Source organism: Salvelinus sp. IW2-2015, linkage group LG31 (assembly GCF_002910315.2).
Source record: "Salvelinus sp. IW2-2015 linkage group LG31, ASM291031v2, whole genome shotgun sequence".
NCBI lineage: Eukaryota > Metazoa > Chordata > Actinopteri > Salmoniformes > Salmonidae > Salvelinus > Salvelinus sp. IW2-2015.
The window spans coordinates 11,740,705-11,758,046 of NC_036870.1; the positions used below are offsets into that span (position 1 = coordinate 11,740,705).

General features: G+C 40.5%; 2 protein-coding genes across 3 annotated transcripts; one reads left to right on the plus strand and one right to left on the minus strand.

The window, feature by feature from the left end:
- Nucleotides 1-5,346: 5,346 nt before the first annotated feature.
- On the plus strand, nt 5,347-7,280 carry LOC111955977 (cocaine- and amphetamine-regulated transcript protein-like). Its single transcript, XM_023976372.2, has 3 exons — nt 5,347-5,807; nt 6,669-6,758; nt 6,984-7,280. Exons 1-3 carry the CDS (start codon nt 5,661-5,663, stop codon nt 7,089-7,091), a joined length of 345 nt encoding a protein of 114 aa, XP_023832140.1. The 5' UTR covers nt 5,347-5,660; the 3' UTR covers nt 7,092-7,280.
- A 5,663-nt stretch (nt 7,281-12,943) lies between these two features.
- Nucleotides 12,944-16,199, minus strand: LOC111956068 (protein JTB). 2 transcript variants are annotated; one of them, XM_023976488.2, is made up of 6 exons: nt 16,095-16,199; nt 14,804-14,991; nt 14,675-14,715; nt 14,251-14,336; nt 13,668-13,744; nt 12,944-13,344 (listed from the first exon to the last, which is right to left on the minus strand). In XM_023976488.2, exons 2-6 carry the CDS (start codon nt 14,899-14,901, stop codon nt 13,188-13,190), a joined length of 459 nt encoding a protein of 152 aa, XP_023832256.1. In that variant the 5' UTR covers nt 14,902-14,991; nt 16,095-16,199; the 3' UTR covers nt 12,944-13,187. The 2 variants fall into 2 exon arrangements, with proteins under 2 accessions (XP_023832256.1, XP_023832255.1); XM_023976487.2 differs by having other exon boundaries at nt 13,668-13,747; nt 16,095-16,188.
- Between the last annotated feature and the right edge of the window lie 1,143 nt (nt 16,200-17,342).

Below are 17,342 nucleotides of genomic sequence, written 5' to 3' on the forward strand. Positions count from 1 at the left end.
GRGTTCTTAATGTTTTGTACATTCAGTGTATATTGGGTGCTTGAAATGCAGAATTTTAGATTCGATTACACATAGGTTATTTTACTTTGTTTCCATGTTGAAAGCGAAATAGTATATTTTAATCAACGTTATTGTTTTAATGTCATTCTGTCAGCCTCAGCGACAATTATTAGAATAATTCATTMGATGMTTTGTGCACAAAGGTGATGACTGAAGTGTCTTATTATAGATTTTCAAAWCWGACTTCTCTATGTAGTCATCTACGGAGATTGTCTTTCTGGGCCCGGCGTCAGTTAAACTGCAGTACCGAAGRAAGACTGTAGGAGCAGTCAAAAACATGCTCCTAGACTGGATCCCTGGCCCCTTGGTCCAAACCCTGGCTCAACCCTAGCCCTAATTCTGACCCTTTTGTTCAACTCTGGCTTAACCCTTACCCTCACCCCTCTTAAACTCCCCCACACCCAAATACCCAATATAATCCCGAATTACCACATCAATCCACGAATCACTGTGATGAGGCCAATCGGTTCACTTTGGAATGACTGAATCCTTTCATTACTTACAACTTTACTTGACCTGTCAATTAGTCAACAATGGATAGCAGCAGCCCAAAGGTGACCAAATGTGAAAGTCCACATCACTTGCACAACAGCATGTGCCTTTCTACTCYGCAAGTGCTAATTGCATATCACCTGTAGCCACTTTCCCAATGGATGTCCATCATGGCGCAACACTGGAGTCCAGTTTACACCTCCACTTGTCTGTGGCTGGGGAGTGTCAGAAAAGTAGGAACTTAATTACGCCTTGGTGATGGAGAGGGATCATTGAGCTAAACCTTCTGCAGTGAATTATAATGAGATGACCGTGATGACAGCTGTTGAACTACAGTGGTAAGAAAAAGTATGTGAACCCTTTGAAATTACCTGGATTTCTGCATAAATTGATCATCAAATTTGATCTGATCTTCATCTGTCACGACAATAGACAAACACAGTGTGCTTAAACTAATAACACACAAATGATTGTATTTTTCTTGTCTATATGAACCAAGAAGGGATAATATGTTACTTTTGACAAAGACCTGGAGGCGAACAGTGAGGACGAGTCTGTAGATGTCTTTATAACTTCTAGGTCTAATATAGGATGGATCAAGACCCACATGGTCCGCACCATATAGGCCTGAGGCTCCTTGCACTTTGAGGTCCACAAAGCGCAAGCTGCTTTCTGACTCATCAAAGTCCTGATGCGAAGAGAGGCCAGTGCATGCTTGGTCCCATTTAACGCTCCTCGGGAGTCCAATCCCAACGTGCCTTACTAAATTTGAGAAACGCACAACTTGCCCTCATTCTCTGAAACAAGCTGTGTGCCTGACACCGGCGCTCTTCCTTCGAGATTTACATTGATGAAGGGGAAAAAACAGTATTGACTGTAGGCAAGTTGTTTACGGACCAGAAATTGCTCAGATGTTACCTAGGCCTAGGATATATCTGCTGGACACCATAGATTGAGTCATTTGACATTTATGGTGGACCTATTCTCTAACCGTAGCCTTGATTGCCATTACACACTAGCAGATACTTATTGGATTCAATCACACTAGAATAACATTAAAGAGAGCAAATTCCACAGAGGCAATAATTCAAGCCTCAATGCCTAGAGTGATGTCACCATCTAGCAAGGGAGCCATGCATTTATTATATATTTTTTTATTTCACCTTTATTTAACCAGGTAGGCAAGTTGAGAACAAGTTCTCATTTACAATTGCGACCTGGCCAAGATAAAGCAAAGCAGTTCGACACATACAACAACACAGAGTTACACATGGAGTAAAACAAACWTTCAGTCAATAATACAGTAGAAAAATAAGTCTATATAAAATGTGAGCAAATGAGGTGAGATAAGGGAGTTAAAGGCAAAAAAAGGCCATGGTGACGAAGTAAATACAATATAGCAAGTAAAACACTGGATTTGCAGTGGAAGAATGTGCAAAGTAGAAATAGAAATAATGGGGTGCAAAGGAGCAAAATAAATAAATAAATACAATAGGGGAAGAGGTAGTTGTTTGGGCTAAATTATAGATGGGCTATGTACAGGTGCAGTAATTTGTGAGCTGCTCTGACAGCTGGTGCTTAAAGCTAGTGAAGGAGATAAGTGTTTCCAGTTTCAGAGATTTTTGTAGTTCGTTCCAGTCATTGGCAGCAGAGAACTGGAAGGAGAGGCGGAGGAGGAATTGGTTTTMGGGGTGACCAGAGAGATATACCTGCTGGAGCGCGTGCTACAGGTGGGTGCTGCTATGGTGACCAGTGAGCTGAGATAAGGGGGGACTTTACCTAGCAGGGTCTTGTAGATGACCTGGAGCCAGTGGGTTTGGCGACGAGTATGAAGCGAGGGCCAGCCAACGAGAGCGTACAGGTCGCAGTGGTGGGATAAGAGCGTCTGCTAAATGACTTAAATGTAAATGTAATGTGGGTAGTATATGGGGCTTTGGTGACAAAACGGATGGCACTGTGATAGACTGCATCCAATTTATTGAGTAGGGTATTGGAAGCTATTTTGGAAATGACATCGCCGAAGTCGAGGATCGGTAGGATGGTCAGTTTTACGAGGGTATGTTTGGCAGCATGAGTGAAGGATGCTTTGTTTGCGAAATACGAAGCCAATTATAGATTTAACTTTGGATTGGAGATGTTTGATATGAGTCTGGAAGGAGAGTTTACAGTCTAACCAGACACCTAGGTATTTGTAGTTGTCCACATATTCTAAGTCAGAACCGTCCAGAGTAGTGATGCTGACAGGCGGGCAGGTGCAAGTAGCGATCGTTAGAAGAGCATGCATTTATTTTACTTGTATTTAAGAGCGGTTGGAGGCCACGGAAGGAGAGTTGTATGGCATTGAAGCTCGTCTGGAGGGTTGTTAACACAGTGTCCAAAGAGGGCCAGAAGTATACAGAATGGTGTCGTCTGCGTAGAGGTGGATCGGAGACTCACCAGCAGCAAGAGCGACATCATTGATGTATACAGAGAAGAGAGTCGGCCCAAGAATTGAACCCTGTGGCACCCCCATAGAGACTGCCAGAGGCCCGGACAACAGGCCCTCCGATTTGACACACTGAACTCTGCTTGAGAAGTAGTTGGTGAACCAGGCGAGGCAATCATTTGAGAAACCAAGGCTATCGAGTCTGTCGATGAGGATGTGGTGATTGACAGAGTTGAAAGCTTTGGCCAGGTCAATGAATACGGCTGCACAGTATTGTTTCTTATCGATGGTGGTTAAGATATGGTTAAGGACCTTGAGCGTGGCTGAGGTGCACCCATGACCAGCTCTGAAACCAGATTGCATAGCGGAGAAGGTGCGGTGGATTCGAAATGGTCGGTAATCTGTTTGTTGACTGCTTTCGAAGACCTTAGAAAGGCAGGGTAGGATAGATATAGGTCTGTAGCAGTTTGGGTCAAGAGTGTTTCCCCCCTTTTGAAGAGGGGGATGACCGCAGCTGCTTTCCAATCTTTGGGAATCTCAGACGARACGAAAGAGAGGTTGAACAGGCTAGTAATAGGGGTTGCAACAATTTCGGCAGATAATTTTAGAAAGAAAGGGTCCAGATTGTCTAGCCCGGCTGATTTGTAGGGGTCCAGTTTTTGCAGCTCTTTCAGAACAACAGCTGACTGGATTTGGGAGAAGGAGAAATTGTGAAGGCTTGGGCGAGTTGCTGTGGGGGGTGCCGTGCTGTTGACGTGCTGTACCTGGTAGCCAGGTGGAAAGCATGGCTAGCCGTAGAAAAATGCTTATTGAAATTCTCAATTATAGTGGATTTATCGGTGGTGACAGAGTTTCCTATCCTCAGTGCAGTGGGCAGCTGGGAGAAGGTGTTCTTATTCTCCATGGACTTTACAGTGTCCCAGAACTTTTTGAGTTTGTGTTGCAGGATGCAAATTTCGGSTTGAACAAGCTAGCCTTGGCTTTTCTAACTGCCTGTGTATATTGGTTTCTAACTTCCCTGAAACGTTTAACGTTTGCGTTATATGGCGTCCATCCRCCCCGAGGAGGATGAAGTATCCCAGCAAATTACATATGTGCCGTTTGCTTAGGTACTTTAGGCACTGTAGGCAGAGTCATTCACACAACATTGAGAAACATCCATAAACCTCTCATGTGCATTTAGGCCTAGATATCGAAGAGTAATACGGCATTTGATTTAATCACGTCAGTTAAGCCAATTGTAAAGGTGTATGTMGGAAAGGGAAAAGGGGGATACCTAGTCAATTGTACAACTGAATGCATTCAACTGAAATGTGTCTTCTGCTTTTAACCCAACCCCTCTGAATCAGAGAGGTGTGGGGGGGCTGCCATAATCAACGTCCACGTCTTCGGCGCCTGGGGAACAGTGGTGTAGTGTAGGTCATTTTTTACAGACAATGAGATGATCAGTAATCTCACATTAGGCTACATTACATAATCTTGTCCTATTTGTGATGGTATCAGAAGGCACTTTATGTCCAAGTGATCCATAAATMAATTAACATAATTCATCAAAATGAAACAATTGCCAAGTAAGTTGTGCTTCATATGCATTTATACAAGGCATATTGTAGTTRCCTTCCTTCGGACTGTTGCGTATTGAAGAAATGAGAACAACATCAATCATAAAGCATTATACAGAATGTTGACTTCTCTTATTTGATGTAGCACCARAGCAATATGGTAACATGACACCTTTCAACCTGGACTCAGGGATAGATGTAACAAAGTAAATATAAATCTGTATCCCTCCATTTAGTATGATATGTTACATTTCCGTATGATATGTTACGAATTGCAATTCGTACAATATGTAAAAAAATGTGCAATTACGTATGATATGTTATGAATTACAATTTGTTGTGACTAACGTTAGCTAGGTGTCTAACAGTAGCTAGGGTTAGAGGTTAAGGTTAGGGGTTAAGGTTACGGTTAGGAGATAGGGGAAAGGGTTGGCTAACATGCTAAGTAGTTGCAAAGTAGCTAAAAAGTAGTAAGTAGCTGCAAAGTTGCTAATTAGCTAAAATGCTAAAGTTGTCTGTMATGGGATTTGAACACGCAACCTTTGGGTTGCTAGACGTTTGCGTTATATGYKGTCCATCCTCCCTGACCAACCTCCCTCTTTTCATTTTAGCATAAGTAACCTTCTGTCTTATGTAACTATAACAAAGTAACATATCATACTAATTTGAGCGTCACAGATTTACATGTACTATYTTACGTCTAGTCTGAGGCCAGGCTGCAACTTTGGAGGCACAATATAAACATCATGGTAATATATGGATAGGCTCCTAAAGTTTCACCCTGGTCGATGAATTCCTTGGTGTCGCGTGAATGTTTAATATCATTGACCGAGATACCCATCTCACCCAATCCATGCAAAAAAAAGTCTGAGGAGACGACGGTGATGACGCTTGAACAAAACCGGAGCAGCARGGGGCTGGTTCTGTATAAATAGCCAACAAAAGTTTCCAAGCAACAACAGAAGCAAGTGCAGTACCCATGAGAAGAAAGAGTGAGGACCTGAGCTGTGAAATAGAAAGGGAGAGAATAATACCAAAGACACGGATAGTTGCCAAGAMAAATTAGCTGAAATTCGACTTGTTTCGCATTCTCTTAGTTCAAGCGCAAGATTTTGAGCACCATGGACAGCATCAGGGTCCGAGCACTCTTCTACCTGGGCGTCTGTCTGTCTGTCTTCAGTGTTGTTTGCKTGGGGCAGATGTCAGATGACAACAGACTCTCTTCACAAGAGGAACAATTTCCACTGGGATATGTCACCAGAGATTTGGTAAGTCACTTTACTAATTTACTTGGTTTTGTCCTTTTTGAGGATTTTAGGATAAAGCAGTTTGTTTCGATTCAAACCAATCCAGAACTTGTTCAAGTTTGATCTTTTTTTTTTTACCATCAACTGATGTGTGACTATTCTTTGATAGTCTACTTTTACCTTACTTATTCAAATTAGCGATGTAGGCTATATGTTATCTACATCAGTGGTTCTCAACTGGTTTTGCCTAGGTACCCACATTGAACCAGGTTGTCTCAATCGTGGCCCAATATTCGCATAAAGAAAAAGCATCGGCAAAATACAACCTGGAAAACMATTTTTTATCTTATATTGATATTAAATGTAGCAATTATATGACAAGGGAACAACATTCCCACCTCTTTCATTGTCAATAATAAAATTTGGCCCATATTCTTGATGAAGAATGTTAGTAAACTCGCTGGTTTGAAACCACAAAATCACCCAAAATAGTGCTGCTCTATATTGAAAATACTGTGATTGAAGAATTCTTTTCAGAGATTACATTATTWAAAAAATTACGTTCATTATAATTTCTACACACTTGAATTGAAGTCGTTTAACTTCAGACTGTAGTATTTTTTCATAAAATAATWWAAAAAAAAAWGTTTTTTACTCCAATGACCCATTCAAAACTTCACTCGACCCAAATGTGGGTCATGACCCACCAGTTGAGAATCGCAGATCTACATGATACATTTGTGCCCATTCTTTCCCAATGTAAAGTAGCCGATTCTATCGTKCCAACTTCAAGCTAATGTCGAAAAATCGATGACATGCAATATTTATTTGGTCTGATAATGAAGATGGTTCTAATAATCTTTATTGGGGACTTTTTTTCAGGCTGATGCGCTCGAGAGGCTTCTGGAAGGCGTACAGCAAGACAACAGGATAGGTCTATCAGTGGAGAAAAAAGCAAGTCTCATTCCACGGGTAAGTAAATTAAGTCAAGAACCTTTGTTTTTTCACATCTACCTCATATCTCTCATTTCCAAAACGCAACAGGTTGTACCAGAGCCATTTATTTAGAGAGCCAGCATAGCCCATGGTGCTATGAGAAGTTGTCTGTTACATTGAAGATGCTTTGATTTGGGAACAGAAATGTGCAAGTAGGACCTAACGAATTTAGGTCATCTCTCTCTTCTCTCATATATACAGTGTGARGTTGGAGAGCGGTGCGCTATGAAGCACGGGCCGCGCATTGGAAGGCTTTGTGACTGTCTGCGAGGCACCGCGTGCAACACATTTTTCCTGCGTTGTTACTGACKCTGGTCACATACCTATACCCTCAGACGCACAACATTTCCGAAACCCAGGCTTGTGATACTCCCATGCACGTATGCCATTACCAATGTAAATGTCAGTCTGCATGTATGACTTTGTCTTGAGTTCCTTTGTCTTCTCGAAGTATAAGTAAATGTATTTCTTTGTTTATTAAAACGTCTTCATAAAGCTCCATGCGTCCTCTTGCATTGTAGAGTACTAGCCTTTTGATGACCCATTTAAAAAAAAGTTCACTTACTATTTTCCTATTGCATTTGTAGCCCTACAGCTACATTTAAATCAGTTTAGGTTAAACTCCAAATGGGTTGCTTATAATGACATTGAAAATCGAAAAATTTGATTAAGTTTCATCCATCAGAAATGCTGTCTAAAATGCTCTTTTTATTAGGCCTACATTTTTTAGGTCGGAATTTTGAACACATTTTAGTGTATATGAATAAAAGACCAAGGTGATAACTGCACGTTTGGAAGTAATTTTACATTGATGCAATAGATCCTAGGCCTTAATCTTGCCGAGAGATGCAGTCACTGCTGTCTTGCTGCAGATGTCTTCGCTCCATAATGACTAGGCCTATGACTAATTGTGCTACCATCATAAGACTTCCAATCAAATATGAATCAAGCTCTCAAGAATTGAGTTGACCTGGATGGACAAMTGGTGATCTTTAATACCAGATGGATTTGGAGTCTGTCTCAGTCAGTGGTTAATGGGCCAGTGTATATACAAAAATTATATGATGCACATTTCTACCACCAATAGTTTATATCAACCTGTCTGACCTTTTGGCTGAGATAATATGAAAATAATGTAATAATGTGTGAGATATGAAGATGACCTATGGCCTTRTCAACCAGCAGATTTCAGATAATAAAGGCCAGGTGTCTTCAAAAATGTGATTTTTTCTGTATTTTATATATCTAGTTCCACACTATAAGGTTGGAATAATACTGTGAAATTGTTAAAATTATGATAATGCCCTTTAAGTGTAAGAGCTGTTTGAAAAGACCAACTGAAATTTCAGCCTGTTTTGGTGGGATGGAGTTTTGGCGGATAGACCAATAAGAYAGAGAGTTCCAAACCTCTCTACCAATAACAGCTAGTTTTCAGTTTTCCCTTCCACTCTCAGACCACTCTGGCCAAAATCCTGCTAGAGAAATACCTTTTTTCTAAGAAGTTATTTTTGTTTATTTTTGACCATTTTAATTGAAAACAATCACAGAAACCATGTTTCCTTCAAACCTTTTTATGAAAATAAAATACAGTGCCTTCAGAAGGTATTCATACCCCTCAATTTTTTMTGTGTTAGAGCCTGAATTKAAAATMGATTAAATAGATGTTTTTATCACYACTCAGTATATGACCCAGATGCAGACACAAGAGGGGGATAGTTCGATTCTCAGAATATTTATTATAACAAAGGGGCAGGCAGGGCAGGCAGAGATTTGTCAAAGGGGCAGGTCAGAGTCAGGCAGGAAGGCAGGCTCAGGGTTAGGACAGGCAGAAATGACAGAACCGGGAAGACTAGATAACAAATAGTTGAGAACAGGAAAAACTGGAACCACGCTGGTAAGACCTAACAAGACAAACTGGCAACAGACAAACAGTAAACGCAGGTATAAATACACAGGGGATAATGTGGAAAKTGGGAGACACCTGGTGGGGGGTGGAGACAAGCACAAGACAGGTGAAACAGATCAGGGTGTGACAGTTTTTTATCTCACCTAWCTACACACAATACCCCATAATGACAAAATGAAAACGTGTTTGACATTTTTGCAAATGTATTGAAAATGAAATACAGATATATATCATTTACACCAGTATGACACTCCAAATTGAGCCCAGGTGCATCCTGTTTCCATTTATCATCCTTGAGATGCCACTACAACTTGATTGGAGTCCATCTGTGACCAATTCAATTGTTTGGACATGATTTAGAAATGAACACACCTGTATATATAAGGTCCGAAAGCTAACATTGCATGTCAGAGCAGAAACTATACCATGAAGTCCAATTAACTATCCGTAGAGCTCRGAGATATAATTGTGATGAGGCATATACAGTATCTGGGGAACGGTATAAAACAATTTGTAGATTGTTGAAAGTTTCCAAGCGCARAGTGGTCTCCACATTGGGAAATTGAAAAAATATGAAACTACCCAGAATCTGCCTAGAGCTGGCCGTCTGACCAAATTGAGCAACCGGGAAAGAAGGACCTTGGTCAGGGAGGTGACAAAGAACCCAAAGAACTCAGACAGAATTACAGAGTTCCTTGGCTGAGACTGCAGAACCTGCCAGAAGGACATCAGTCTCTACAGCACTTCACCAATCTGGGCTTCATGGGAGAGTGGCCAGATAGAAGCCACACCTGAGAAAAAGACATGACGGCACTTGTGGAGTTTGCAAAAAGATGTGAAAGACTCAAGAGCATGAAGCAAAAGATTCTGCGGTCTGATGATACAAAAATGTAACTCTTTGGCCTGAATGCAAATCTCTATGTCTGGAGAAAACCAGGCACAGCTCATCACCCYTCAAACACCATCCCTACGTGAAGCATGGGGGTGGCAGCATAWTTCTAGGTGGATGCTTTWCAGCAGCAAGGTCTGGGAGACTGGTAAGGATAGAGGGAACAATGAATGGAGCCAAATAAAAGCAAATCCTTGATGAGAACTTGCCTCAGAGTTGAACATCTGCAGAAAGACTTGAAGATTGGGAGTGGCAGTGAACAACAATCGAAACGGAGAGTCTTATTTTGGTGACATGAGGATAGATGCTTYACTGCCGTTTGACAAATAAAAATTATTCTAGCGCTTTTGTCCATAATAATCTCATRATGTAGTAGGCTATATCTGCAAGCTGTTGGCTTGAGCGTACGTGCCAAGACCAGGGTGGGCACATATACTATATAACGCAAAATGTATTGTGCCAAAACCAACAGTAGAGTTTAAAATATGATGGAAACCCATTTAAAATGTGGGAATTTAACGCAAAAGTAATTTTTATGTCCACTACCGCATCATGCTTTTATCCGCAACAAGTAAATTAGATGGAAAAACACGGTGGGAAAATGCGCATATTGTTTTTAAGCAGATTATTTTCACTATTGGCATGAAAATGTCACCAACTGGATGGAAACCTAGCTAGTAAGGTTGTTACCCAGAAATTATTGGATAGTGATAAAAACAATACACTATTTATTGCACACAGTGATTCCATGCAAATCATTATGACTTGTTAAGCAATTTTTTACTCCTGAATTTATTTAGGCTTGCCATAACAAAAGGGTTGATTACTTATTGACTCAAGCCATTTCAGATTTCATTCATTTGTAAACATTTCGAAAAAAATTATTCCACTTTCACATTATGGGGTATTGTGTGTAGGCCAGTGAATCTAAATGTAACATGTGGAAAATGTCAAGGGGTGGGAATACTTTAAGGCACTGTAGATTAACAAAAATGAAATTGTGTGATTAGCTAATAGGCAATGTTTGTCCTGTCTTGTGGATATAAACCATGTTTGMTTAATTTGAGCTAAACGCCCAGGCCTACAGCCTGTGTCAACCTGTCAAAGTGTAATTGCACCTGATGTGCTCATTAAATCCGTTAAGAAACAGGAAAGATTACTGTGCATCGAGGACAGTGTTTTCGGCAGGGTGCTATGTGTCAGTAATCGACGTAGAGACAAAATATCATTTGGGGACAACGGAGTCAAACGACTCACCATTTGACCGGAAATCCGCTCAGCACCTTTGAGAGTTCTCGCGCGTTGTGAATCGCGTGGCGTGTACAGATCAGCTGCGCAACTGTCTGACCAATGTGGAAATTACACTGACGAATTTCACCGTATCGTTTCTGATGTGTTTGTCTGTTGGAGTAGAGGCAAGATTAGCAGACGTCCCGTTGTTGGAAACGCTTGACTCACGCGAGCGTAAATTAGGTTAGGTATCCTGGCTATGATTCAAACAGCATAGTCATTTGATACGGCTAACAGACTAACTTAATGCTACGAATCAATTGTCTAGTATAATTGTTTAATGGTAAGAGGAGTATGATGATTTGTATTATGGTCTCGGCCCCAATGTAGCTGTCATTTTCACTCTTCTATTCTAGTTCCAAGATAGGGGACAGCTTCCGAGGGAATGGTCTTCCTTAGTTTTGAGAAAGACGTTCAACCGCATTCCTGGAGTATGTCAACGTATAACGTTACGCAGAATACGAATCACAATTATTGTGCATTATGGTCTGTAACTAACCACAGGTTTAGGCCTATCTTATATGCTTCCTAGAGCTGCTTTTTTGTTGCGCTGTTTTGTATTAAAACTTTTTATTTATTTTTATATGCAGTTGGACAAATTGTTTTTAGTAGCCTAACCCGGTCCACTTTCCTAATTTTTGTATTTTATAAACTAAGGGCCCAATCAAAACCTTTGACCAGGTTTCTGGGATATCCCAGTTAGGCCTACCAGCTTTGAGTAGGGCCCCAAGTTTCTCTAGTTTCCTTCAGTTTGATTCTGTGGTACTAGAGCAACATCTAGCGGTTACTTGTAAACCCACACCAACTTCAGTGCCCTTGTTTGGTTAGTGCAATCGCTCACAAACAAAATCAACGTTGTCATTTACTTTTCTCTTTTAGTGCAATTCCAACGTGGGCAAGTACTGTTCTGTCAAAGATGGAGCTCATGTCAATTGTGCTGTTTTGTCTCCCTCAAACTGTATTGATAACAAAACTGCACATTTTCAAGTGAAAAATACAATGAATGCTTTCCTAGTACATCAAAGTGTATTGATACGAATACTGCYGTCCAAGTTGACTCTGGGAAGCACCTTTTTCATATTCAACTTGTGTTGTATATTATATCCCTGAAAAGTGGACTTAATTACAACAAACTCAGATTTCCCCCCCATTTATTTTGTAATCTGTCAGCTGCTGACGTTTGAAAACATCTTACACCTTTCCTAAAAATACATTATTTACAGTTCAAATGTAAAAATATGATAAAATCATTAGTTTGAACACATCTGGAAAATCTTGGCAATCACTAAGCTCAGACACCAACATTAAAAGGAGTAAAAAAAAAAAAAAGTGAGTCACAATCAGTGGAAATCCAACAGTTTTTAAATGAATGTGTGTRGTGTATATTGGAAACTCTATAGCCTATCAAAAACACTAGTAGTCAAATGTTAGTGTTTGCATTTAGAACCATGTCTGGAATGGAATCTCCAAACACACAAGATTTCACAACATAGTGATTGTAGACTTTCGGCAGAACACCAATACTGAACCTTGGAAATATGAAACCCACGAAGGTGAAAACAGCATTGCAGCATGAAACTTATACTCCAGTACACGGTAACACTATGCAAACCCATCCCATATTTTTTTCTTAAAAAGAAAAAAAAGTTACCTTTATTTAACTAGGCAAGTTAGTTAAGAACAAATTCTTATTTATGCCCCAATAGGACCGATTCTAGATCCATTCGAGTCACAGACCTAGTTATTAGTCCATGTTTCCAAGTGAGACAGGGCATTTGACACTATATTATATTCTTGGTTCTCTCAGAGAACAGAAACATGTGCCAGAAACTTGTTTGGCATTTGTCAGACAATTCTGTATACAGGCAAAAAATWATAATTTCAAACGTAATTAAAGAACCATGTATGTGGCTTGAACGAATCCATCAATTYTCTGCTACTTAGAATGTAGCCAGTTCCCAACGTTCATCAATTTCACAGACTTTGTCTAGATCAAAGTACCGCAAGTTTACTGCTCAGAAGAGCCATTACCTTTAGGGATATTAATTCCATTGACAAAACGCCAGACACTGTTCATCATTTGTGCTTTGGCGGGTTATAATTAGGGCTGGAGTTTCATTGTCAATCTTGATTTCATTTTCATTTCTTCAACAACAAAATGTAGAAACTGTTTTCCAGTAAGCCTGGCCCATTGTCAGATATACCGTTCTCCAGACCTCCATGCTGTTGAAATTCGGTGTCTCTGTTCATTCTTAAGAGTTTGAAATGAGCTGAGCGACTATGTTGAGGTCTACTAGTCTCTTCACTCCGGTGTACCGTGCTAGATGGACTCGATTTGCCTGCGGACTTTCTCGGAGGCAAGCCGGTCCAGCGAACGTTGCCTAGCGACCACTACGAGGGCGAACAGTATGGTAAGGCCCAACATGGCTCCCTCAAACTTCCAGAAAAGGTGTTCCTCCATCAGGGTAGAGCGGCAGCTATGCTCAGGAGGGAAACAAGTGTCTTTATTATGGAAATATTAGCTTGACTGAATAGTATTTCTGATATGTAAAACTCATAAATACATCTTCATTCAAACTTAAAATCAGTCTGTGTAATAGTCTAAACATTTGAGTTTGTCMCCTGTAATCTATGATGAAAAAGTGCTTCATAGCGTACTTTTTATTATTAGTCAACTGTTTACTCAGGTTAATTACATCCAATTCACACAAGATCTGGATCCAACCTGTCAAATCAAGAGATCGCTCGGCATCACAGCAACGATCACAAAGAAATGTCAATAGCAGCTGTAGGGACTCACCTCTTGTACTCATCTTTATTAGACTTGGTGCAGTTGATCCTCTCCACGTATCCCGTCTGAYTACATGCTGCCCATGACTTCTAGAGTGAGGACAGGATGGTTAAGGGTGCCTAGTCTACCAACTGTCAAATGATGCATCAACAAACACAAAACAATGTTTTAATTACAGTAATGCGTTGGTGGAAGGTGCAAGGCAATTTAATGGGTTTACACCGAATTTACAAGTCCAACAGAAAAGTTGGAGAGAAGGTTCTATTTTGGCTGGGAAGCATCCTAAACCAGATTACAATACCAGACAGTATTCTCTTTCACTGAGCTATCTTAAAACCTGTCCACTTTAAAATCAGATAAGAGTATCTAAGTATCTCTATAGCTTACAGTTAAAACGCCTTGTTGCAACTTGAAGTCCACTGTCATAAGCAACCATTTGGACTGTGAGGTGGCATAAACCATGACTACATTAAATGGCATACATTCACATCTCCCAACAATAAACTATCTATTAAGCAGAGAACTATTGGCAGACGAAAGGAAAAGTCAGCAGAAGTGTGGGGAGGGAGATGGACAAAGAGAGAGATCTCACCGACTGGAAAGCGGTGCACCGGGAYCATTCCACCGCAACCACAAACTCCTCCATCTGCCAACAGGGGGTGGTTACCGGCCTGGCCACTAGAAGACAGGCAAAACAAAAAGCCTTGAATCAGTATCTGAAAAGGGCTGGGAATAGTTTTGACAGAAATTGTGCTTAATGACACGAACAGAGGAACACTTTTTTTTAAATCCTGACAGGAGTCAAGCAAACTGGAGCTTATACTGGAACATTGATATATGTTGCAAATAGTAGATGCACATATCAGCCCCACGTGCAAACATTTGCTTCTCRGTGAAACGTGTTGCTAACTTGCTATACTAACAATGTATGAGCACTCATTTGTGTTTGCAGCACCACATCAATCCTGTACTCAAGTTCTCCAACTCATTCTTAAATACAGATAAAAGTATAGWACCTGTGGTCTTCTCCTCACTCAGCAGAGCTGCACCAAACACTCTGAAAGAGACAGTAATGAGAGTTAAGCTCTGAAGCAATGCAGAGCATAAAGCATTATCAGCAAAAAGTACAACACCAGTACACTCACCTGAGAGACACCAAACCCCAGAAGAGTGCATGCAAAGCCAGGACTCTGGGCCTCAAGCACAACATGGGGATTCTGCAATCGCTCTCCATCCTCCCCATGCAGGTGTGTGAGATGTGCGCCACAATTACAACCAAGGCTGGAAGCTTGTCATAGTGGATTTATCCTCTATGGTCCAAACTGGGTGAAACCTGTCACACAATCAAATGACCACTAAGAGACAAACAATGGGCAAGGGCGATTGCTCATGTTCAACAACTAAACACCTCTTTATCCCATTTACAATTAGCAACCACTAAGACACTGTTTGAAAGAGGTCATAGAAGCTTATCTAGTTGCCACTGTTAATCTCATTACATGTCCAGTTGAAGCGTGCTGGTTCAAGTTCAACTGTGTCTAGAGCTGGACCTCATACCTCTGTCTTCCAGTCATTTAAAACGCCCACGCCCCCCCCCCCACCACCCAACAGATCCAGTGTAGGTCGACTGTGGACACCTAACGTTACTTCTGTGGGGAAGGTCTGCTAAACAGCTGTAACCGACTTCATGATGAATACATTAGCCAGGTGTGGTTTATCCAGCAATTAATATCTTAACTCACCAGTGAATGAGACAATGCAGTAAATATTTCAACAGTCAACTGGACTTCAACCTTGATGTCATCTTTCCAATAGCGATATTAGGCAGCTCCTTAACGTTGTGAGCAAAGCAGATAACGCGGGTAGCTTTTAGGGAGTGCAGTTGTGGCCAACTAACGCTAGCTGACTAACTAACAGCTTGAAACAGTTACAACGCTAGCTAAGAAAAGTTACTTAGCTATTATCAGTTATATAGTGAGAAGATGGCATACGGTACTCATCAAAAGCCCTTCTTATACAAATGCTGAAAGAATTGAACATAAAACGCCTGGCCAATGTATGCATCACGAAACTAAGCTAAGTTACTTACCTAGCTAGGTAACGTTAATAGTAAGCTGGGTTCTCTTTTTTTGACAACGTGAAAGTAATAATGATATAATAACTAGCTAGTAGCACTATCATAACTTCGTTTAGGCACTAACTAACCAACACGTTAGCTACATGACATACCAAACAAGATCATTAGCAGCTGGATATTTTGTTCCAAGTTAGTCTCGCTAGGTTTACTACTATAAGTTAGCTAGTAACAGTTAACGTTATATAGTGAGAAGATGGCTAGCCAGCATACTCACCAAAAGCCCTTCTCATACACATGCTGAAAGAATTGAACATAAAAATGTATAGTTAGATTACGATACTATTAGTTYAAAAACAAACCTGAACAAATTGTTGGTGTGATTAGGTTGCTTTTTCTTTCAGTTCCCGAGTAGCCGTCTAGTGGAGAAGAGCACAGCCATTTTGAGTCATGTTGTAAACGCTGATGAATACGTACGTCATCAAATGCGTTGCACCCGGTCCCAGTACCGACAGCGCCCCCTAACACTTGTCTTGAAAGCAGGCCTTTAATAACCTGTGTCTAGGTCTGCTGTTAGTGAAAGAACTGGAAAACAATTTATATGACAAATGATGTTGGATAACTGAAATGACTAGGGMCCCGGTCTGCCCAGATGATGACTAACTACTCTATTACAATTTKATTCAAAGGTATATTTTGGGCATACATTGGCCTTATGTATAATATTGCTCTGTATTATCTAACTTGATATTTGATCATGTCAGATCAAATGTAGGCTTCATTTTCATTTCCTACTTCATTTCCACTTGGCCGTAGCCAATGCATGTACCCAATACCTGCCCTTATGAAAAAAAAGATTGCTGTCGGGGTGCAGTATAACTGCAGTACAATGTAGTATAACTCTATTTAGAGTACAGTGTAACTCCAGTATGCTTCAAATACTGCTTCCAAAATAACKATTTTTTTTACTGCAGTAATTTTGCAGTGTGTTACAGTGCAGCATAACTGCTGTTCAACTGCAGTTATTCTGCAATTACTGCGTCCAAAATACCACAGTTGACAGCAGTTACTGCACTTTTAACTGCAGTTTCAAAACTGCCATKTTTTTTTGTAAGGGTGATACATAAGTGGGTACAGCAGATTATTGGAGATACAGGTACACTGTGTCTCCAATACTGTTATTACATTATATATACTGGTAGACCATGGCTGTGTCTATTCATAATTCAAAAGGCACTCGCACATCTGAGCAATCTTATTTGCAGGTGCATGGCAACAATTGAACAAGATGAAGGAAAAACGAAACCGCACACTGCTCTTGATAGTATCACCAATATTTAATAAGCTTACGTATCGGCCTCACGGCCTTCGTCAGAGATTTTGTGATTTTTTAAAAATTTGCACCCTTATGTAGACCTGGCCCCACCCACATCCGTTCTACACATCGAAGGGGGTTGGAGGCAAAGGAAAAACAAATAAGTGCTACCAAATATAACAATATGCATTTCATAAATATTACAAAAGTGTATAAATAAGGCGTATTGAGCACGTCTGTAAAACCTCAATGAGAACATAGCAAGTTTTCATTAATCATTGGATACATCGTACAA